We start from the raw sequence: 24,330 nt of genomic DNA, 5'->3' as shown, positions 1-24,330 counted from the left end.
TGTAGTGGCATTTTAAAAACAAATCCATAATAAAGAATAAAGAACTCCATAATATCAAAAGGCAGTTGTGTTTACCTTTAATGTCAAGCTCTACAGAAAACCTGTTTGTATTGTTAACCAGTAAAATAAATACAGTCACTTACCAGATTTGCTGGAACAATATCCTTCAATGAGCATTTAATCGCTAATGGAGGAATGTGATTTAGTGCTCCTTTCATGTGAGGGATCAGTTTTCTTACATACTGGTTAAAATCACTGACAAATGTGTACATATCCACACCATCCTCCAACTTCTTCAAAGTAGTATCAGTTCTACGAATAATGAAGTCTCTCTTTAGAAAATTGCTCATTTAGGTAAACATCACATTTAAAAATCTCTGCAAATCACATTAGCATATAAAAATATATTAAATCCAGGGTTGTGGAGCAGAGTGAGAGAGGCACTGCAAGTCCAATTCTTTGTACAGTTATGTGCACTGCCAGAGTCAGTGAATAGCGATTACGAAACTAGGTCATATTTTCTCTGTGCCTGATGAAAGCCCAACGTTTAAACTGCTTCCCCAGGAGAAATCAGCTTACTGGCAGTAATCAGGAATTGGACTACAGAAGCCCTCTAACGTGGGCATTTGGTTCAGCCGTACATTACACTGGTAAAAGCCAAAAGGTATCTGACAAGTTGAAAGCAAATTCAGAGCAAAATATGTCATTAAAAAATTCTTAATACGAAGACAAATTGTTGCAGATGTCAAAAAACAAAAATCAGGAAATATTCTTGACCAAGAAACAGAGTTAACACTTCAGGTTGACAAGTTTTCATTAGAATTTAAGTTAGCGATGTGGTTACTTGAAGCAAGCTTTAAGGCAGGGAAAGAGAAACGATAGAACAAGAGGGGAAGATCTGGGACAAATGCAAACAGAACTAAAAAAAAAAAAAAACCAACAGATATGCTCCACACATTGTAGGTAGTCAGGGTGGAGAAGGCAGCATTTGGTACGCTTGCCTTCAATGGTCAGAACAGCGAGTATAGAAGTTAGGATGTTATGTTGTGGCTGTACAGGACATTGGTGAGTATTTTGGAATGCTGCATATAATTCTGGTCACCCTTATATAGGGAGGATATTGTTACAACTCAAGAGGGTGCAGTAACAATCGACAAGAATGCAGGGTTTGGAGTTATAGGAAGAGGCTGGGGTTTTTCCCCTCCAGAGAGTCCGAGGCTGAGGGGTGATCTTAGAGGTTTATAAAATCATGAGGGACACGGATAGGGTGAATGGTGGTGGTGGTAAGCAGGCATAGGTTTAAATGTGAGATGGGAAAGAAAGATTAGAAAAAGGATTGAGGCATGCCTTTTCCATGCAGAGGGTGGTGCATGTATGGAATAAGCTGCCAAAGGAAATGGGACTAGGTCAGCCGAAGGGTCTGCTTCCATGCTGAATGACTATGGTCTATAAGCTGCTTTTCAAAAACTAAGCAAAGCACGCATGAAATGATCTAAGATTGCTGAACTTAAATGTTGAGACCAGAAGACTGCAAAGTGCCTAATCAAAGAAATATTCCTAGCTTATGATATGCTTCATTGGAACAGTGCAGAAGACAGGGTAGAGGGTAAGTGAAGCAGCAAATCAAAATGACAGGTGACATGAAGCTCAGATTCAGTTGCAAATTGAATGGACATGTTCTGCAAGTGATCATGCAACCTGCACAATCTCCCCAAAGTAGACAGGACCACGTCATGAGTAGCAAATACAGTTCACAGATGCTGTCAAGCATTGAGTATTTCAAGCATTTTGCTTTATTTTAACAATTTTATAATTGAATCAATTCTTTAGATATCTATAGTGCCATTTAATTGAATCATAAAATTGCATAGATTCAAGTCAGAATTCACACTACCTAGCAAGAAAATTCTTAATGTAAAACTAAGCAAGTCAAAAGAAACATATAAACACAAATCTTGGAGAATAATGATGTAAAATGTACAATGAACCTAATTCTTAAATTTGACATTTTGAATTAAGCTAATAAATACAAACACTATGCTCAAGAAATTTAAGTCAATAACTTTTTTTAAACTTGGGTCTAAACAACGCTAAGAGGGGAATAACATTGCATAAGTGTGAAATACACAGAGACTACTCTTGTTGATTAAAATTGGCTACGCGTAAAATTCTCCACTGAAAATTTACGATAATTGAATTCAACTTCAATCTGTAAAAACAGAAATATTCAGTCACCTCTGCAGTATTTTGCTTTTCTAACTTCATTTATCCATCCTAGAATCAGTTCTGAACTTCAAAATCTCTGATTTCCAGAAAATCCAACCAACCTAGTTTTTATCAAAACAAATAAGTTTGAAGTACTTCGGATGTGACCCTATTTCTGAATGTTCTGTTTGAGATTATTGCTTTAAAACATATGCAAATTCATTCATGGATAGGCATTCACACAGAAAGCATCCAAAACCAAGACAACTTGCATTTAAGAAAAACATTAGTTTTCATTAACCAAAAATTGTTCAGGAGGCATGTCAAAAAATGCAAAGCATTCCACTTTTGTCTGGTCATTTGTATAAAGGATTTGGATGAAAATATAGAAGGCATGGTCAGTACATTTGCAGGGGACACCAAACTTGGTGATACATAACCAACTTCACTGTCCACTGTAAAACAATGAGATCTTGATCAATTGGGTCAGTGGGCTGAGGAGCAGCAGGTGACACTTAAATTTGGATAAATGTGAGGTATTGTATGTTTGGTAATACAAACAAGGACAGGACTTCTACAATTAATGGTAGGGACCTGGGTAGTGGTGTAGAACAGAGACCTAGGAGCTCAGGTATAAAATTTTTTTTGAAATTGCCATCACAGGCAGACAGGGTGTTAAGGTGGCATTTAGCACCACTTGCCTTCAATACTCAGGCCATTGAGTATAGGATTTGGGATGTCACAAAGTTGCACAGGACATTGGAAAAGGCCTCTTCCAGAGTACCATGTGCAGTACTGGTCACCCTGTTATAAGAAGGATATTATTAAACTGGAGCGGGCACAGAAACGATTTACCAGGAATAGAGGGTTTAAGATACAAGTAAACTGGAAAGGCTGGGACCTTTTTCCACTGGAGCATAGGAGGTTGATGGGTGACCTTAAGGTTTACAAAAAGGCATGAGGGGCATAAATAAAGGTGAATGACAAAAGGTCTTTTCCCTAATGTGGGGGAGTTTAAAACATGCCTTCCAGTTTTGAAGGTGACAGGAGAAAGATTTAAAAGGAGATGAGGGGCAACTTTTTTTTTTAAAAAAAAAGACAGAGTGGCTCATGGGTGGAATGAACTGCCAGAGAAAGTGGTGGATGCAGGTACAGTTACAACGTTTACAAGACATTTGGATAAGTTCATGAATAGGAAAGGTTTGGAGGAAATATGTTATGTGCTGACAGATTAGTTTAGTTTAGTTTGGGAACATGGTCCGTGCAGGCTGGTTGGACCATCGGGTCTCTTTCCATGCTGTATGACAATGATTATGACTGCCAACATGATGTGTGTTAGAACAAGTGCATGAGAAAACAAGTGCACTAGTAATGAATGGAAATTTCACTGTTTATTGTTAGTCGTCTGCCTGCAACTATATAAACAAAAAGGCACTAAGATTAGTGCCCTTAAAAAATTGCATTTGTATAGCAAGTTTCAAAGTGCTTTCCAGCCAATGAAGTATTTTGTTGAAATATAGTCAGTTGTAATGTAGGAAATGCTGTAGCTACTTTACACACAATTTTTCCAAACACAGCAATGTGACAATGACCAGATAATCCATTTGTGATACTGACTGAACAATAAATATTGGTGAAGATTCTTAGGATAATTCCCCTACTCTGTAACAGTGCAGTGGAATCTTGCAGTCCTAGTGATATACAGCCTGAAAACAAATCATCCATGCTGACCAGATATCCTAAATCATTCTAGTCCCATTTGCCAGCATTTGGCCCATATCCCTCCTGACACTTGCTACTCATGTACCCAGCCTCTTAAACATTGTAATCGTACCAGCGTCCACCACTTTCTCTGGCAGCTCAATCCATACACATATCATTCTCTACCTGAAAAGATTGCCCCGTAGATCCCTTTTAAATCTTTCCTTTAAATCCCTCTCGCCTTAAAATTTATGACCTCTAGTTTTGGATCCCGCCACCCTGGGAAAAGACCTGCCCACCTACCCTATCCATGCTCCTCATGACTTTTATAAACTTCTATAAAGGGCACCCCTCAGCCTCCGACACTCCGGTAAAATAGCCCCAGTCTATTAGGTCTCTCCCTATTGCTCAAACCATCCAACCCTGGCAACATCCTTCTAAAATATTTTCTGAACCCTTTCTAGTTTCACAACATTATTCCTGTAGCAGGGAGGCCAGAATTGCACACAACACTCCAAGTTGCCGAACCAATGTTGTGTACAGCCATAACACGACCTCCCAATTCCTATACTCAATACACTAACCAATAAGGGCAAGCATACCACTAGTGTGCTCATTGCATAATGGTCAATATATTAGCATGGATAAAGGATTGGTTGAATAATAGGAAACAGAGGCTGAACATAAAATGGCCATATCCAGCCTGGCAGGATACAACAAATGTACCAGTGTTGGGGCCTCAATTGTTTAAAATTTATAAAAAGTTACTTAGATGAAGGGACCAAATAAATGTTTGCAAAATTTGTTGATGCCATAAGTACAGGTTAAATACTAAGTTTGAGGTCAAAAGGAGTCTGCAAACAGCCACAGATAGGTTGAGACAGTGGGCAGAAAAGTGGCAGATGGAGTATAACATGAGAAAATGTGAATTTGTTCACTTTTACAGGAAGAATATAAAAACACTATATTATTTAAATGGAGGAAAAAAAAGTCACCATTGACAGACTGGGCAGTCCGGATGTGCTGGTACATGAATCACGAAGTTAAATACTCAATTGTAACAATTGGTTAGGAAGGCAAATAGAATGCTAGAGTTAATTACAAGACAATCGCAATGCAAAATTAAGAGTGTTTTTAGGCAGTTGCGCGAAACGTCACTGAGGTCAAACCTGGAATACTGTGTGCAATTTTGGTCCTATTTAAGGAGGCATCTAAAGGCATTAGAAGCAGTTCAAAGAAGGTTCATTTGATCGATTCCTGGAATAAGGAGGCTATCGGACGACAGAAGGTCCAAAAGACACAGCCTGTATCCATTGATGCTAAGAAGGGTGAGATGTGATCTTCATAGACTTGACAGGGTGAATGCTTAAAGGATATCTCCTTTGGCTGAGAAACTAGTTCTAGAGAATGCAGTTTAAAAATAAGAAAGAACGGAAGAGGAATTCTCTCTCACAGATCATGACCCTTTGGAACACTCTCCCCACTGAGTGGGGAGGCACAGTCATTGAATACTTAAAAGGGCAGCAGCAGATACAGTCTTGACTCAAGTGTCCAGGGTTATTGGGGGGTTGGTGGAATGTGGATACTGCTGTAATTAGATCAGCCACATTCTTATTAAATGGTGGAGCTGCCAGACTGGTCAAATGGCCTAGTCTAGTCCTAGTTTATATAGGTTTGTATGTGTTATATCCATCTGAGCAGACAGACATGCTCCTGCTTTAATGCCCAAGTCAAAAAGACAACACCTCCAACTGTGCAATGCTCGCTCAAAACTGGAGAGTCAGCTTGTATTTTGAGATCAAGACATGCAGTGGGATGAACCTGGATGCTATAATTCAGAGGTCAATGTGCTACCAAGACTGACAAATTATATTAATTTGAAGTTGGCTTTTGCTGACCAATACAGTATACCTGAAATTAAGCTATACTTGGGCATATACATTTCTACATATATTCTTGATATGACCAATCAACATTTCTCGCACTTCCTCGGAAGAAACAAAATAGAAATATCCTGCCAAAGTTGTTAGACTCTGATAGCCAATTAGTGTGGTACAAATCTACACTGATTAGAAAATCCCAGGTTTGATTCATGTTTTGTGCTAGATTAGGTGACTTCAGTCAGAGCATCAAGAATGATGTCAGAAAAATATTGGAATTCATAACTGTCAATAATTGGCGTTTGCTGCATAATTCCTGCATGTTAATAATGAAAAAAATTGGGGTGGCAATTGTTTTTAATTGTGTCAAAGATCATGCTTAGCGCCACAACAAAATAATTAAAAGCAATCAGGCTGTTAGTCCTGATATATTCACATCCAAATAGCAGCTAGGTGAAGCACAAGAGGGCATCTGGTATCAAACGGTCAGTAGCTTCAAATAATAGCTTTGTGGGCAGAAAATTTCTATAGCTAATCAAAAACCATTAATTTGCAATACCCTGGAAGTACAAATATTTCTGAATGTCCAGAGTCCAACAGGAACACTCGGAGTGCAGAAAGATCAGATATTCGATACTTTGTCGTACTGTTAGCTTTATCAATTTTCCCTTGTAGCATCAGTTCAGTGATAATTCCTCGGCGCCATGCACGAAAAATGTTGCTATTAACAATAATTCTCTCACCTGTATTTGAAAGAGGAAATTGAATTTAGTTGAAATTTACAACAAATAATAGATTTAGTAAAAGAAACTAAGCAACACTAAAGCAATGATTAGAGATAACATAAGACAGTTGAGGAAGGTCATTCATCATTAACTTGTTTATCCTCCCCATTGCATCCCACTTATTTAAAAAACAAATCTTAACTGAGCAGCATTCAATGATTGTTTAAATTGAAAGTGGAAGATGGTAAAGAATAGTGAGATCAGAAATTGAGTTAGGAGACAAAGGAAAAGCAGTACTTCAGAGCCGTATTCTATATTAGGAGATATAGAGATTAGAAAAAAAAATTCCTGGCTTGACAGATATGTAGAGACAGTTCATAGCCAAGGGAATAAGATGAATTAAGTCCATAAAAAATAGAAACAGGAGGAGGTAAGTTGACCTCTACAGCCTGCTAGTTCAAGTTGCAGAAGAGGTAAACAAATGCACATTAGGCAAGATGGAAGATATTAGTGCAGAGCTGACGGAACCTATCTTGTGATAAGGGTGTTAAGATTTTTCCGGCGCGAGGGCGGAGGGAATGACTGTGTGTGGTTCCTTCAAGTGCTCTAAGGTTAGACATTTACAGAAGAAAAAAAGAAGAAGAAGGTGTCTGTGTATAGCTGAAGATGTACAGCCAGTTCTAAAATGGAAACATATCAATTGGCTGGGTGACTGGAAACCTTAAGTGTTTTGGCAATGAGCTGGAATCAGCCAATTAATTTAAGCCAAGCACTTAGCGATTGAAAGCCAACTGAATTTAAATCTGATGGTTTTCACAACCTCAGACCAACGCTTTTGTAAGAAAATTGATGTCATCCAAGGTACATAAGGAGTGAGTTTTTGGGGAAGAAAAAACCAGTGACAGCAAACCGCCATCTGAGAAATAAGTACCTAGCTCTCACATAAAAATGGCTAAGCTCTCGAAGACGGGACCATCTTATCCGGGTTACCGCTGCACTTCTAGCTAAGAATCTTGACAGAAAAGCATCTCTGACAGCAGGATCAGCAGAACAAAGGTGTTTATGACTTGGAGAGAGTGGAGAAGGTACAGCATTCTGGAAGACACATTCTGTGTGGACTTTGAGAAACGAAGTTTTAATTTTTTTCTTACTACTTTCGGTTATACAAGTGGGACTTGTGTTTATTAGAATAGCGTACAAGTAGAATTTTTGTTCAGTTAGTGGGGAATTTCCCAGTTTAGTATTTCTGTTAATTTGTTCACTATTAAGGTTAAATAAAATTATTACTTATAAAAAGTGAATATCAGGGATTTTCCTTCATTTCATCTCCCCTTCTCTGTAACAGTCACCCAATTAAGGCAGAGACGAGGAGAACTCTGCCCCCCACCACTCCAAGAGGGTTGAGAGCCTGGAGACCTTGCTGAAAAAAGAAGCAGAGTTTTTGAATATTTTTAAACGTGGATTGACTCTTAGCAAGCAAGGAGACGAAAGCTCATCAGGGATAGGCAGGCATGTAGATTAGAGTTCATAATCAAATCAGCGATGGGTCATATTAAATGGTAGGGTATGGGCTACGGGCTATACGGCTCAGTCTTGCTTCTCACTTGTATGCTTGCATATTCTAAGTGACCATGTACTTTTGCTATTCTTTCTTTTTATTCACAAAATGTTTAATAGCCCATAAAGTACGCTTCTATACTTCGTTAATTTATGCTCATTAATCTTTTTTATTAGCTTGATCAACAGTGGGATTTTCAGAAATCAGCAATGCAGTGGCTTGCTAAATATTTTTTAAAAATATTAAAGCAACTTCTTTTGATCTAATATCATTAACCTTTATTTTTCTATTCACAGGATGTGGGTGACATTAGCTAGGCCAGCACATATTACCATCACTACTTGTCCTCGAGAAGGTGGGGGTGAATGCCTATTGGAGCCACTTCAGTCCATGGGGAGTAAATACACCCTCAGTGGTGTTAGGGAAGGAGCTCAGCATTTTGTCCCAGCAACAATGGAGGAATGGCGATCAGTCCCATATCAGGATGGCACGTGACTTGGAATCAACTTACAGGTAGTGGTATTCCAATGCATTTGCTGCCTTCCAGGTGGTAGAGTGGAAAGTTTTGCCAACCGGATGACTAATGCTTCCCACAAAACTTCCGTTTCTCATAGGAATTTACTTCCTGTGAAAGTTATGAATCATTTCTTAAAACGTTTGCCACTGCATATCTAACTCCCATACCTTTCAATCTATTTCTACGCGCACCCCCCCCGCCAATTTTCAAGACCTTATCCCACATATCTAAGGGCAACTGTCTTTAAATTTAAGACAGTTATGATTTAAGCGTGTGAACTTCTATTATATTTCAATCATTTTGCCCCATTAGATACTTTATTTTGAGATCACTAAATAATCCTATGACATTACACACTCTAAAATAGCCTTATCCCTTGTCAATGCCATGATATGTTCTGTCTCCTTCAGTTAGCCAATTTATATTTTCTAAGTCAATTTGTTTGGAAAAGTTATGAACACCTCTAGAACCTGGGACTTCTGGCTCAGAGGTAGGTACATTACCACTGCACCATAAGAATCTTCCAGCTAGCCAATTTACTAACCAGGTTAATAGTTTAACTCTACTTATTCTAATTTAACAGCCCCAATGTGGATTATCATGAACTAGTAATCTTGGGAGCAATGCCTATAATCAACCCCTCAGTAGCTGAATATTTATGGATTTCCATTAACTGTAAATATCTATTTACAGTACAATGGCTAAAGAAGAAATACTCAATTCCATTGATCATCACTGCCCTGGACAGCACTTGACAAAATGACTAGTTCCAAGTAAGCTTTAGTCTCTCTGCCAGCACTGCCACACAGTATAATATGAAATGATGGATTATAAAGAACTAGGTCTGACAAATATTCAAAATATACAAAAAGGTGAATTCCACCTTTCAACCGTTTTTAAAAAAAGATTTCAAATTGTAACTAACACTAATATTATAGTTACCAAATTCCAGTGTAGCTGCCGGAGATTTTTGCAATTCCATGCAACGAGAGAGATTGTCAGCTTCTGCTGCCAAGACAATAGCTTTCTTTTTCTCTGAAGACTTTTGGATGTAGAAATGGCATGGACTAATCACATGACTCACCGAAACCAATCCCTGAAAACCTGAAGTACAACAGTTCATAAAATTGTTTGTTTTATTTAAATACAGTAGAGAAGATACAGAGTGCACATATACCCAAAATCCTACCTGCACAACAGCCAAAGTTGGTGTCTGAAACATTTTTCTTATGAAAAGTCTTTTTCTGTCTCTTTGAAACTTGTCGAAGTTGTTTTGGATCATTTTGATCAATAGTACCAGACACAACTAAAAACATGAAAATTCTGAAAGTACCTCCTCCAAAATATAAACAGATGGCAACATGATTAAAGCACACACAAAATAATTCTGCACGATTTAAGTCACTTCCATAGTCCTTTAAAAAGAATAGATCAAGAAATATAACTGTCATTCTGCGTAAGAGTTTAAGTGATTGGTTAGAATGAAAATAGGCATATGCTACGTCAATACTGGAAGATTACAGAAACTTCAAAGTAGCGATCAGTTCAAAGGCATCATGGCTGATCAAAAGACCCAGCAACTTGTTTTTTGCGGGGGGGGGAATGGAGGAAGGCAGCGTTGGCTGCTAAAAAAAAACTAACTTCTACCCTGGTGACCCCCATCATTTGTGGCTTGGGTCCCTCAACAATTGTAGGCTTTCCTTGGATGTAGTAGCTACAGCCACCATGACCAATGTCACTGCTAGCAAAATCAGTAACTGACCAATTATTCTTGACAGGCTGGATTTCTAACCTCTAGGGTCTTAAACTTCGGTAAAGCCAAGGGCCTAGGGGAAACTTAATCCTGTTAAAAACTTTCCTCAGTAGAGGCAGTACAGGATTCTTGTCAAACCAGTAGGCAAGATGAAATTGTAGCCAAATGATTTCAATATTTAGAAGTCTTTTGAAAAAAAAAAGGTGATTTGGTTCTCGAGAGCACCTACTGATAACTTAGCTTTATCATTCACACTCTCTCTGGATGCAGCTATTCCTTCCTTTTCCCATGATCAACTCCTTTGCCCTTCACCATTATCCTCGTCATCATGTAACCTCTCCAAAATACATCCTATCACAGACAACTTCTATTCTTCCCTCATTTCCTCCTACTCCAACAGTATCTATTAGCATTTTAAACTTTTCAGTTCTAACAAAGACTGACTCAAAACATGGACACAAGTTTTGTCTTTCCACAGATACCGAGAAACTTGCAGTTTAATTCCAGCATTTCCTATTTTTTATTTCAGGCTTCCAGCATCCACAATGATCTGTTTTGACTTTTTAAGTATTAGGCTAAGTAACTTAGTTCAGTGCTTCTTCACACATTGAAGATATGAACAGAAAGCATAACTCCTTGGTCCTGTGCTTACATTCTTTTTTGACCAAATTTGTACGCATTGTGTATTTTGTATCTCCTCAATTTATTTGAAAATTTGCAGGTGCATTCTATTTGGACTTGTGCTCTTATCCTTAAGTTTGACTAGTCTATGTTCAATGTGATTGAGTAACTAAATTTCACTAGAGTTGGAACAACTTCAACATTTCCTTTCATTCAATCATAAATGATTCATTTTTCTATTTTATTATTCAACATAAACTAAAGATCAACAAAAAAAGCAAGTGTTCAATATCGTTTGGGAAATAGCCTTTAGAAGCTTTCTAATATATTGGAAATGGATATTTTCACATTGAAGAAAGTGTCCTATAATAAAGCTAGGTTCCTATAAAAAGTAAATCAATGATACATACTTGTGTTGGCATCTTCAAATATTTCTTCAACAATAACATCTGCATCTTTACTTAAAATGGATAATCTGTTCTGACAGCGCAATGAAGAACTTTCCCATATTTTTGGGCTAGTGCCCAGCTGAGAAACATTCATATCATGGTACATTAAAGAATCCACTTTCTGTTTTTTCTCATAAGATTCAACTCTGCAGCTTGCAAAATGTTGTTCTCCCCCAAGTGAGCCATTTTGTTTTGTAATTTTCCCAAATTCGTTTTGCAATTTTTCTATCCTTGAAGCAATAAACCTGTAAACAGTGAAAAATGGGAGGAAAAAAATATCAATGTAAGAATGTGTCTTAGAGGATGTGCAATGAAAAGTTCACCAATTCTTGAGACAAAGCAGCTGTCCAATGCAAAGAATCTGAGTGGAATGGACAATCTCATTGAAAACAAAAGACTCAGAGCTCAACTGTAAAAGGACTTCATTGGGTAAATGTTGAGAGACAATGTTCCTTATCTTGAGAATGCAGAACTCGAAGGTATAGTGTCAAGAGAACAGCCAGCTTTTACAACCAGGAGAAATGTCAAACAGTTCCGAGGAAGGGTTACTGGACCTGAAGCGTTAACTGTGTTCTTTCCTTCACCGATGCTGCCGGACCTGCTGAGCTTTTCCAGCACCTTCGTTTTTGTTCCCGATTTACAGCATCCGCAGTTCTTTTGGTTGTTTTAAAACCAGAGAAATGTCTTTGCCTAGAGAACTGAAACTCTTTGGAATTCTCTACTCCAAAAAGTTATAGAAGTTCAGTCAATGAGTGAGTATAGGCAAGACAGAGATCAACTCATTTTTGGGCAAGAAGGGAATCAAATGATATCAGTTATGGTAAGAAAGTGGTTCACATAACTCCAAACTTATTCCTCAGTCTAGATGGCCCACAACACCCCTACTATTTCTTTGACAGAAATATTAATGGGCAGCATCTCACCATATGCTTGAATTATGGTATAAAAGGTTACGTGTTGATCCATTTAACATTGCAACAGTTAACATTTGAAGGTTTCTTATAATATTGTCAATATCATTAGAATTATACTGTACAAGATAGCATGAAGGATCTGTCATAATTTGCCTTTTTTTTAAAAATCAACCAAATAGTGGAAAAAAATTGGTTTTCTGTGCATTTTGACAATTATCTATGCACTAGCAATTATCATATTCTTACTGCGTTCTAATTCTGATAGAACTCTATAAAACATCTAATTTTTTGCTAGATAACCAGGACCACCTTCAATGTTCTGCATGCCAGTGGGGAGTCATTGTTGTTGAAATGGGAGGAAAATGCAGCAGGTCTTGCTATGTCCTCTTTCCAGATTGACTTCATGAATTTGAAAAGCTCTTTTACTTCTAATGAGGCACCCAGCCGCATGTCACAATGGCGAGCAAGGGCAGTGAGTAGGAGAGCTCAGTCAGTGGAGCCAAATCTCTCTGGACGAAAGGGTTTGTTTATCAGAAATAGGCCTCAGACAGGGAAAGAAAGAATTTTCTTAACGAGATGAGAACTTACAGGCTTAATTCTGCATTGATATTATTTCCTAGTTTACCCTTAATTTCCTTACATATTTGTAAAGCCACGATAACAGTAGAAAAATAAATTACAAATGGCCCAAAGATTGTGAAGCAGTGCGCTTTAGGTTCTCATTACATTTCTGCTGTTATCAGCAGGATTCCAGAGCACAAGCATCTAGTCATTGCAGTCACAGTTGAAAAAGGTGCCTGGTTGTGATGGAACAGATGGAGAAGTTGAAACTGGCAAGGTCCAGGAGGGAAGCCAAAGTTTTGCTGGTATTACTGGAGACTCAGGCGCTGGTGGTGAAAAATCAAACCTCAAGGCCAAACCCAGGCAGACATTCCCTCACATATGTTCCCTCGTTGCTGCAGGAAGAAGCAGTTCCCACAGTTGAATATTCACTTGTCACTGGAGAAGGAAGCTGGACATATCTGCGGGAAGACTGGAGAAGCCCCAATGATACAGTGACTGGAGACCGAACTGAGGTTATCGCAGCCAGGAGCTTCACCACAATCAAAATAGGCAAAGCTCACAATGGAACATCTTTGCAGAAAAGCTCAATCAGAAAATACTAAGAAGAGTAAAACATGAGCAAGGAAGTCTACAGATCTACTAAGTACTGACAAAGGGCTTTTGAGGACAGCAGCAACTCTCTGCCACTAGAGGTTTTACCAGTACAATCAAAGTCTCTGGAATATCTTCACCAGCTCCAGGAACACAATCACATTCTCTTCCTAGATTCTTCCCTCAAACTGACCAGAGACTTACAAGCTAAAGGACCACCTTGTTGAAGGGGTGAAGGATGGAAATGTCCAGATGGTGTTGAGGAGGCTCGAGAGACAAACCTCAATTGTCCCATTTTGAAGCATGTGATCACAACATCTAGATCATGGAAAAATATTCAACTCCCAAGACCAAAAAAGTGCCCATCAACAGCAGGATGACTGTTAGCGTGGATAAGGATGTAGATCTCAATACAGGTAGGAAGAACAAGTAGTATACCAAGTACCAAATCTGTACCGTCTCCACTATAACCATGGCAGCAGATTAACCCCATCAGATGCTGCAAAGTTACGTTGAGATTGTGACAGGGTTGGGATTTCAAGTGAGACTGCCTTTGACAACCAAAACCATCACTGCCATCAGACACAGAGACCCCTTCTCACGAGATGTTAAACTAGTTTGGCCTCTCACATACAGCCAGGGTGGGGAATTCCTTCAGGCAGAAACTTGGTCTTATATACAGCTATGGGAAGTTGCCTACAGCAAGTGTAAAATTTGTCAAGGAGCAGAGCTGTCAACTGTTACTCAATTTTTCCAAAAGCATCTTGCTGCAGGGTATGACTGATCAATGTGTCTTCCCTCATCCAAGTCTCCACTTTGCAAGGTTTGGTATCCTTTATCATGACTACAATCAAGCTCTGCCATAAACCAATCAATACTCTAGTAGAAGAAAGACAGTTGAAAATACCCGTACAATTGGGGTCCAAACTGTTAGAGGAAAAAATACGTCTTGGGAAAGCATGCATGGTCAATTGTATGAGCAGTAAATTATGAGTTTGACAGATTGAGTTCAGAAGTCTTAGATTTTTCTGTGCTCTCATGGTGCTTCACCCTATACATTAGGTCCCGAAATATTTGAAGAGCAGGAAATCAGGCTGCTCTTTACCCTGCCTGCAGCACTGTTCTTGAAGGCTCATGCCAGTCATCTCTAACTGACTGAGATCAGCTGGCTGGAATATCACTTGTCACATGTAAAAGAGCTCCTACTTGGTGCGACTTCAGAAGCTGTGATAGAAAAGGCTAGGGTATCAATGCAAACTGCCAATTTCAGCAAAGCTGTTCACCTTCAACTGAGAATTGCCAAAAGTGTCCTTAAACCATTCGTGACTAAGATACTGGAGTAGACCATTTCCAAATACAGCAAGACCTGAATAATATTCAGCTGACAATTTGCAAGTAGCATTTAATCCATACAATTGCCAGGCAAAGACCATCTCCAACAACTATCCATCATCCCTTGACATACAATGGTATTACCATTGCTGAATGCCCCAGTATCAACATTCAGGCAGTTACCATCGACCAGTAACTGAACTGGAGTAGCAATTTAAATGGAAGAGTGGGTCAGAAGGTAAGAACCCTGTAGCCTATAGCTCACCTCCCAACTTCCCAAAACCTCTTCACAAGACAGGTCTGAATGGATTACTCCACACTTGCCTGGATAACTAATTCCAGCAACAAAAGAAACTGGACACCATTCAGAACAAAGCAACCTGCTTCACTGGCACATCCTCAACATTCATTCCCTCCACCACTGAAACAGAGTAGCAGCAGTGTGTACAACCTATTAGACGCACTGCAGAAATTCACTATAGCTCCTTGGACAGCACCTTCCAAATCTATATCCACTTCCATCTAGAAGGGCATGGGTAGCAGATACAAGGGAACACCACCACCTGCAAGTTCCCTTTCTGAGCTACTCATTATCCTAACATGGAAATGTATCACCGTTCCTTCATTGTCACTGGGTCAAAATTCTGGAATTCTCTCCTTATCATTGTGGGTCTACCTACACCAAACTGACTTCAGTGGGTCATGGAGGTAGTTCAGCACCCGCTTCTTCAGGGCAATAAATAATTAAATAAAGACCAGCAATTGAAGCTCACATTCCCTGAAATGAATTAAAAAAGCTGTCACTGTTGTAGCAATGGACTAACCTAAACACCTTTCAAGAGAAGGACACCCAGAAGATGCAGACTGCTTCTACGCTCAAAGAAAGGGGCAATTTTCAGCAACACCATTCCAGATACTGGTGACCTTGTGAGCAACAGGATTTTGCTAATGGTGACCATCTAGCAAAAGTTCCTTAATACCAGATCTCACCTAATCAGAGTTCCATGACTACCTGCAGAAATCTTTGGGCCAGGTTTTAATTAGAAAGTCATCAAGTCTGTATACCTCCCTCAGAATCCCCATGAAGACGACAGTCAAAAATGAGGATGTCAATTACCAGCATTCAAAGACTCCGAAGGATGTCCATCCTCTTCCTAGGACTGAGTAAGTATTTGGCGGAAGGTATAACTAGCTACTCAGTAGTGAGCAAGACCTGAAAAGATCGCATTCTGGCATGACTCCAGGGGAGTTTACAAGTACACAAGAATTGTATTTAGGCTGTCATTGCCCTACCACCTTCATGCACATCATGGACGTTTTTTAGGATCTTAATGCAATTATCTTCAACTCAACACTTGAGACCCGTAAAAGACTAGACACTACCCTAACCCACCAACCCCAGAATAAGAGACTCCTTTTGCACCCTCAAGAAGAAACTTGTCCTATCATCTGTCCTGGACTATTCAGATTTCCTTTTCCCCATCACACTGGAAACCAAAGCCAAAACCTTGGAGCAGTGCTTGTCACAAGTTCAAAGGCAAAACGTGTATATCTTACGTCAGTTGGAGTCTCAAGCTGAATGACAGAAACATGCAGAATTACTCCAGTGTGGGAAACCCTGAACTGCTAGCTTCCAAGTGAGCCATTTCCCAGACGGTCAGAGGCATTCTGATTAGTGCAGAGACTTGAAGCAGGTATTGGCTACAGTCCATTCAGTTGCTTCCAAGCATCCAACTGTGAGGCAGAGATGCAATGGTTTACTGAACTCCATTTGATTCCAAATTTGGTATAGGTCTGGTAACAAGTTTTGCAAATGCTGATACCCTTAAATCAGAAGGCCCACAGGAAGGAACCCACCCCTGCCCAGTTAGAGGGGGCTATAGCTGATGCAATGCCCCTAGTCAAAGGCAGCATTGCAATCATGATCTACAATAACATCTGTACTAAGATTCAGCAGTGACTCCCTGATGCACTTATGACAGAGATCCAAAACAGGCCTAAGGTGGTAGAGCTAAGTCTTGCCACCCTTCTCAAAAAGGTGTCCACAGTCAGCATCAGCTAGTTGATATCAGTAGACTACAATACTACTAGAAAACCCAGCATCCACCAATTCAGTGTCACTAATGAGGGAGTCCAAACGGGCACAAGACAAGGATCAGGGAGGATGATGGAATTCTCTATCAATTGGTTTATGACAATGAGGGAAGGTGATGGCCTATTCGTATTAATTGCTATACTGTTAATCCAGAGACCCAGATAATGTTCTGGGGACCCAGGTTCAAATCCCACCATGGCAGATGGTGGAATTTAAATTCAATAAATATCTGGAATTAAGTTTAATGATGACCGTGAATCCATTGTTGGAAAAACCCATCTGGTTCACTAATGTCTTTTAAGGAAGTAAACTGTCATCCTTATCTGGGCTGGCCTACATGTGACTCCAGACATACAGCAATGGGGTTGACTCTGAACTGCCCTCTGGGATGGGCAATAAATGCTGCCTAGCCAGTAACACCCTCATCCCGTGAATGAATAATAAAAACAAAGGGGGCAAAGTGACTCATTTCTTGCAAACTGACAAGTGTCAACTGCTGGTAGCAGCTCATGATCAAACAGGAGGCCAAGTTTCCAGAAAGAATGACTGCACCTGACCAGAAAGAGATGTCATGACTTGGAATAGTTGCTGATATTTGTTTAATCATCATAGAATATGGGCAAAATTGAACAGGCCCACATTTATAGCTTAATTACAAGTCAACATATTGGTGTGGGTCAAAACTAGGTGAAGATAGCAAGTTTCTTTCCCTAAAGAGCATTAGCAAACCAAATAGATTTTTAAGACAATTGACAGTAGTTACATTAGACTACCTTTTCATTAAATTTAAATTTCACCACCTACCATGGTAGGATTCAAAACCATGTCCCCACAACATTAGCATGGGGTTCTAGATTACTAGCCCAGTGACATTACATATGTGGGAAGGCAGTGGCATTGGTGAATGCCGAAGTTGTGTCACTGCTTTGTCAAAGCTGGGAAGCAACTTCAGCACTGGATCACTATTCAAGAGATCTCTGGAGGTCCTTGCAATTAATTTAAGGATCCTTGACCCCAGAAGTAAAGCAGTAAAACATGTTCTCTACTCAGATGTCATCACCTTAATCACTGGCCATTTCCACCAATTGCCAAATATCCTCAACTATAGCAACACTGTTAATAGGTGACTGGTTTGTGCATTTCAATGCCCCATCGTTGGATTCACACTGATCAAGGATGCAACTTCGTAAGCAGAATCCTTGAGGCATTTCTGGTATTGCCAAGTGCTGCACCAGCCACTATATGTTGTTGTTAATGCCACATGTTAAAGATGGCAGTCAAGAGGCCAGAGAGAGAAGTACCAAAAAGAATCTCAAAGCTGGTGGCAAATGAAGTAACAAAAAAGGTGTTGCCGATCTAACAACTCCTGGAGACCTGACCGACCTAGACCCCAACATGGGTGATCTTCCAGAGAGTCTGGATCCCACAGAAAGTACCAATATCGATAAGAAACTCAGGTGGTCCTCTCGAGCAAACGCTGGTTATCACCTCAACAACTTCCATTTGCCCAGATCAATGACGTAAGAGGAGAACGCTGCCACTAATGCAGAACAAAACATTCTAACCAAGTGGCATAATCTAACCAGCTAGTCATACAACTACTTAGTAAAAAGATACTGTGTGTTGTGTAGTTACCAGATAGTAGGTTACAATCAGGAAGTAAGTTCCTGCTTCATCCTTGCAAATTCTCTTCATACCCTCTCCAGTTTCCACCCTGGCTGAGGTTACCACGAAGGGTCCCTCCTCCTCAACCTTACCCCTTGCCTGAGGTATTTTGACCCCCAAATAAAACTCACCAATCGTCTCTCTCCAACGTAAGAGCAGTCCTATGGTCCTCTGGGTCTACTTACACTTTACCTTTGGTTTTTACAACATGGTGACCACAACTCCATGCTCATCAAGCATAGGTGAGCCACGATGTGGTACAGGTTTAGCATAAATTCCCTACTTATGAATTCAATGCTGTCAAAATAAAGTCTTGTCTCTGCTTTTATTTTAATAGCCTTGTTAACCTGCAGTTTAAATTTGTTCAAAGGATTATAAATAGTGTCCCTCTACTTCATCGAGTGCTATCACTTGTTACTGGAAGTGTCCTTCTATCCTTCCCAGCAGAATATACTACCTCAAATTTACCTGCAATGGATCACATATATACATATACACACAGACACTTCAGATCTTCAGCACACAATGATTAACTAATACACAAATACATTCACAATATTATATTGCAGCTACTTACTTTTCTGATCCCAATTCAATTCTTCCTAAATTTGCAAGCCCCATCATTATTACTCCAGATTGGATTTGAAGCCTGAGGTAAAAATAAAAGTAAACATCAACATTACCAGTGGAATCTGAAAATAATTCTTCCCTTTCCCCATTTCCCCTCCCTCTTCTCAAATGGAATATAATTCCATTAGTAATGGCCACCCTCAAAAGACTAGTATCAAAATAAGAAAAAAGAAGAAGTTGTTGTGAACTTTGTAGGCAAATATTGGCAGGTAACTGAACTTAGTTTGGCACAGGACCTCATTCTCTCATTTTTGTATAATAAGCTTTTAGTGTTTGGAGTTGAGACAAGTCAATCTATACAGTTATCGCAGTTTGGACACTTATCTACTTCCCTCTACAGCATGAATAATGAAGTTAAAATTAACCGCACTGTGCCAACATAACAGCAGTTTCAAAAAGGTTTTTAAGTCTAAATTATTCTGAGCCAGGTTACCGGTCAGTAAATAACACATACACCATGTTCTAAAAGGTGTTTTAACACGCATATGAAGTTTGAAGGTGGCAACAAGTAGAATAAAATTTATTGGGTGGGGAGGGCTTTACAATAGCAAGTCATGGGACAATGAGAATAATATTGGTGTCACTTTATAAAATCTGACACAAATCATGGGGAGTCAGAGGCAGCAGCCAGGACACGTCTTTGCTACGCGTGATAGAATGTGCTGTAGTACCTTTTCAAATTTCGAAACAATCCAGAACAAAGATGTTGACTCAATAGGCACCATATTTGCCATGAACAAAACTTCTATCAACCAGAAGGACCTGGGTGGAACACCAGGAACACCATCTGAAAGTACCCCAAATCACAAGCCATCCTGATTTTGAACTCTCACTCATCACTGCTGCACTAAAATCTATGTTAAATAACACTTTGTAGATATACCTACATCACAGAAACTGCAAGAAGAACATGGTTTGTCGATCAAGCATAGTTGGGGATGGGCTAGACAACACCTCATGAAAAACAAAAATTAAAAACCTCCTGTCCTCTTCTCTAACATTGAGAAGAAGCACCAATACCACAGGAACTTTACATCCAGACTTAGACATATTATGTACTTCTTCAATTGCTATATTGGTATCCTCATTGCTTACTTAACACCATCATAAGATCAGAGAAAGTGTGCTTTTTCTTGTTTAATCAATAATTTGAGTTCAAACTAAAGCAAGCACTTACCTCAGATCAGTTCTCAACTCTAGGGTCTCTACAATGTTATTTACTTGATCTAAGCATTTCAATTTTTCAATAATCTGAAATTAAAATACAGGAAATAAAATGAAAACAAAGACTGTTTCATAAGAATGCCACCTCAAAATAAGCAAGGAGCACACAGATGCGGAAATTCCACCTATAACACTGCCAGGCAACTGATGCTGTTGCCTTCCAACAGGGAGGAAAGTCTACTGAGCCAGCCCTCGGGCATTTGCTTAAGTGGAGGCAAGGTCGTCAGTGACGTCAGCTAGGACACATTCCCAAAGTTCAAATTCAGCCCAGAATTGCAATCATACTCTTGCCCAGCACAAGGAACTGTGCAACTGAACAGCCAGCACTGTGACTTTGCAACCTTTGACCCCACTCCTGGAACTTCGGCCTCAGTAGGGCCATCTGCGCACACACAGCCAATGTGACATTAAAACATAGAAAGTAGTGACATTAACCATTTATGCTTTAGGGGTGGTCTATCCCTAATTGATATCACTGGGCTTATGCACATGTCTTTTTGTATTCATGCTAATCAATCCAAAGCAGAAAAACTGAAGATAGAGATTAGGTAGCTTTTGTACAAGGCATGTTCTGGTCTTTTCCCCCCCTCCATCTTCCACCCATCAGAAGGCAGCAGAGTTTAAATACAAATGCAAAATCACTGCATAAACCATTCGTACAATTTGAAAAAAAAAAGTGCTAGTTACTAAATTTAACAAAACCTTCCTAATATAACTCAAGATTTAATGTGGCATATGCCTCAATCTCCTGTGAATGATGTAGCTGCATACTTACCTTTACGACAAAAACAATTACTGAAAGTGCTGGAGTCAGCACTTTGGGATTGTTATGCTAGTGATAAAAATGGATTATTAATTTTTGACTTCTATCAATTGACTTTAACAACTGAGACCATTTATGAACTGAAATGGTTTTAGTTTAAAAAAAGGGAAGAATCAGACATAAGACGGTCACAGTGATCACTTGAACAGGTTAAACCAAAATCACAAAATCAACAACCAAAACCAAGGCTGTACTGAAATTAGATCGGTGTGGAGCTGGAGGAACACAGCAGGCCAGGCAGCAGAGGAGCAGGAACATTTCGGGTCGGGACCGTTCTTCAGAAATGGGGTAGGGGGAAGGGAGTTCAGAAATAAATAGAGAGAAGAGGGGTAGGGGTGGGGCTGGGGAAAGTAGGTGGGATGGTGATCGGTGAGTGTGGGTAGGGAATGGTGGGGATTGATCAGGGAGGTAGGAGGGGCGGATTAGGTGGGAGAGAAGATGGACAGGTTGTGTCAGGTCAAGGAAGCAGGGATGAGGCCAGGAGGTGGGGAAGATTTTGCAACTGGTAAAATCCACATTTAGGTCATTGGGCTATAGGCTCCTGAGGCAATGTTCCAGTTCATGGTATTTTAGAAATGAAATATTCTTCCATAATGCACTTTACATACCTTTTTATATCCAATTCTTACCTGGTGTGAATGACAACACGTCATGAGACGTTTCGATTTGGACTGCTCTAAATTTTTTATGGCAGAGTCTAAGCCATTAATCTTCTCTTTGAGCACATTTTGGAGTTTAGCAATCCCTTTCAGGTGCTGTTGTACCAGGAATTCTAACTCATTCAACAAGTTTTCTTTCCTGCAAAAAGGAGGCAAGGACAAATTGAATTATATTCAGTACTTAAGGTCAATGCTTATTGTTTTGAACTTTAGGAATAGAAATGCAGGTAAGGTTAATAAAACACAAAAGAAAACAAACAAATAAAATAATTATGTAATTAATTAAGCATATTAAAAAGGCTCCAGGATAAATGATGCGTTACAGCTGCAGGGAGCTCCTGGATGCCAATGTGATCCTGATCAAACATGTCCAAACTCAGTGCTTACAGCAAGAGTACAGCTCAGTGTTCCAGAGCTTGATACCAAGCTTGACAACACATCAAGACGGAGGAAAGTTACCTTTCAGCTAGGATGCAGTTATATCACTTGGGATAGGGTCACCTGATTTTAGTCAATAGTCAGAGACAGAGGAGTACAGGAGTGCAAATAAAATAGGTAAGGGATGGAGGATGAGGCTCAGTCTTTGAAATTGTCAAACAGGTTCCAAGCCTTTTCAGCCCATTTAAAATGTGGCCAGGGCTTCAAGGTGGATGAGCTAACTTACCATGGTACAAGTGGCTATTTGAGTAGACAAAGTGAAAAGGAATGTAGTGGTAGGGAGGGACAGGAAATTGAGGGGTGATTGATACAATCCTCTATAGCAAACAGCATGTGTCCAGAAGGCTATCCTCTCTGTTCTGGACTGAAGAGGAACTTTAACTGGGATGGGAGAATCCATTCATCATAACTTAGGTAGATGCAAACCAAGACCAGAACAAAAAGGCTCTGCATTATTACTACGAGGAGTTTGACACCAAATTAAGCAGAATCACAAAAAAGGTAAGAGCCTCTGGATTATGGGAGATAGACTACAAATCTAAAGTGTAACAGAAGGCTAGAAGATACAAATATAATAAAGAGGACAAGACTAAAGGCTCTATATCTGAATTCGACTAACATTCCAACCAGAAAGCAGGTTTATACAAGATACGTAGTGTTGTGGAATGTCAACGGTTGGCTCTGTTAATTAATGATGGAATTAGCACAGTAGAAAGGGATCACCCAAGTTCAGGGCACTGGAAAATAGAAATAGTTCATGTAGGAGTGACAAATGACAAAGGCAAGAACTTACTAATCGGAGTGACGTACAGAAATAATGAATTAGGCCAGAACATACAGGAATAAATAATGGGAGGAGGGTGTTACAAGTACACAGTGATAATCATAGAGGCATTTAATCTACATAGAGATTGGAAAATTTAAATGAGGAAAGGTAGCCTAGATAAGGAATTTCAATGTTTTTGGGATAATTTCTTAGAACAAGATGCTTTGTGGTTAACTAGAAGGCTATATTAGACCTGGTATCGTTCAATGAGATAGGATTAATAATCTCAGGTGAATGCAAAGCTAAGTAGCAATGACCATAAAATGACTGCATTCACCTTGAGGTGGGGAAGAGAGGCCCCAAGACTAGTATTTTAAACCTAGATAAAAAGATAATTTGAGGACGTGAAAAGTAGAGGAAGTTAAAAATTAAAACAACAAATTAGGTTACAGGGTAGATTAATAGAAATGCAGTGGCAGACATTTAAAAGGGGCATTTCAGAATACCAAATATATTCCAAAGAAAAAAAAAACTGAGGAGTAGGCCAAACATCTGTTGTTAACTAAAACTGAGAGCGAGCATATGAAACATTGGCAGTACAGCCTAAAGGGACTCTTCTGCATGATTCTAAATATATACAATTATACAAAGATGGGAAGCAGGTCAGAAGATCAGACAAAATACAAAGGAATAGCAAAAATATGAAAAGGGGAAAATCCAGAATGAGAGAAAGCCAGGCAGAAATAGATACAAGAGTTTCTACAGACAATTTAAAAAGTTAAAATGAATCTTAGCCAAATGGAAATTGACTGGGGAATTAATAATGGAAAATATTCATCAAGCATTCTGCCTCAGTCTTACTGGGGATATTATTAGTAACCAAGTAAAAGCTGTAGGCAGGAAATGGAGAACATCAGTAACCAGGAAAGGGGTATTGAGCAAACTGCTGTTACAGGTTGACAAGTGTCTGGATCCTGCTGGACTTCACCCCAAGGTCTTAAAAACATAGTTAGTAAGACAGTCAAATGAGTTGGCTTCAACTTTAAAAAATTCCCTATATTCAAGGAAGCTTCAGATAGATTGGAGAATAGGGAATGTAACTCCTTTATTCAAAAGAAAAAGAAGAAAAAGAAATCTGGAATTAAACAGTCTAATGCTACCACGAGAAACAAAAAGTTGCTGGAGTAGCTCAGCAGGTCTGGCAGCATCTGTGAAAGAGA

At 39.4% G+C, this 24,330-nt stretch overlaps 2 protein-coding genes across 2 annotated transcripts in view; one reads left to right on the top strand and one right to left on the bottom strand.

The window, feature by feature from the left end:
* LOC125483393 (RING finger protein 17-like) overlaps positions 1-24,330 on the top strand; it is a 103,264-nt gene that overhangs the window by 16,806 nt on the left and 62,128 nt on the right. The window lies entirely within an intron of this gene.
* LOC109935651 (RING finger protein 17) overlaps positions 1-24,330 on the bottom strand; it is a 50,787-nt gene that overhangs the window by 12,702 nt on the left and 13,755 nt on the right. The window contains exons 5-12 of the mRNA XM_048597939.1: positions 21,877-22,045; positions 20,378-20,451; positions 19,148-19,219; positions 11,371-11,654; positions 9,776-9,892; positions 9,529-9,690; positions 6,346-6,529; positions 144-312 (exon numbers count right to left, since the gene is read on the bottom strand). Coding sequence (XP_048453896.1) covers positions 144-312; positions 6,346-6,529; positions 9,529-9,690; positions 9,776-9,892; positions 11,371-11,654; positions 19,148-19,219; positions 20,378-20,451; positions 21,877-22,045 — 1,231 coding nt within the window. The remainder of the gene's footprint in view (positions 1-143; positions 313-6,345; positions 6,530-9,528; positions 9,691-9,775; positions 9,893-11,370; positions 11,655-19,147; positions 19,220-20,377; positions 20,452-21,876; positions 22,046-24,330) is intronic.

Source organism: Rhincodon typus, chromosome 6 (assembly GCF_021869965.1).
Source record: "Rhincodon typus isolate 14 chromosome 6, sRhiTyp1.1, whole genome shotgun sequence".
NCBI lineage: Eukaryota > Metazoa > Chordata > Chondrichthyes > Orectolobiformes > Rhincodontidae > Rhincodon > Rhincodon typus.
This window is presented reverse-complemented; position numbering and strand designations above follow the sequence as displayed.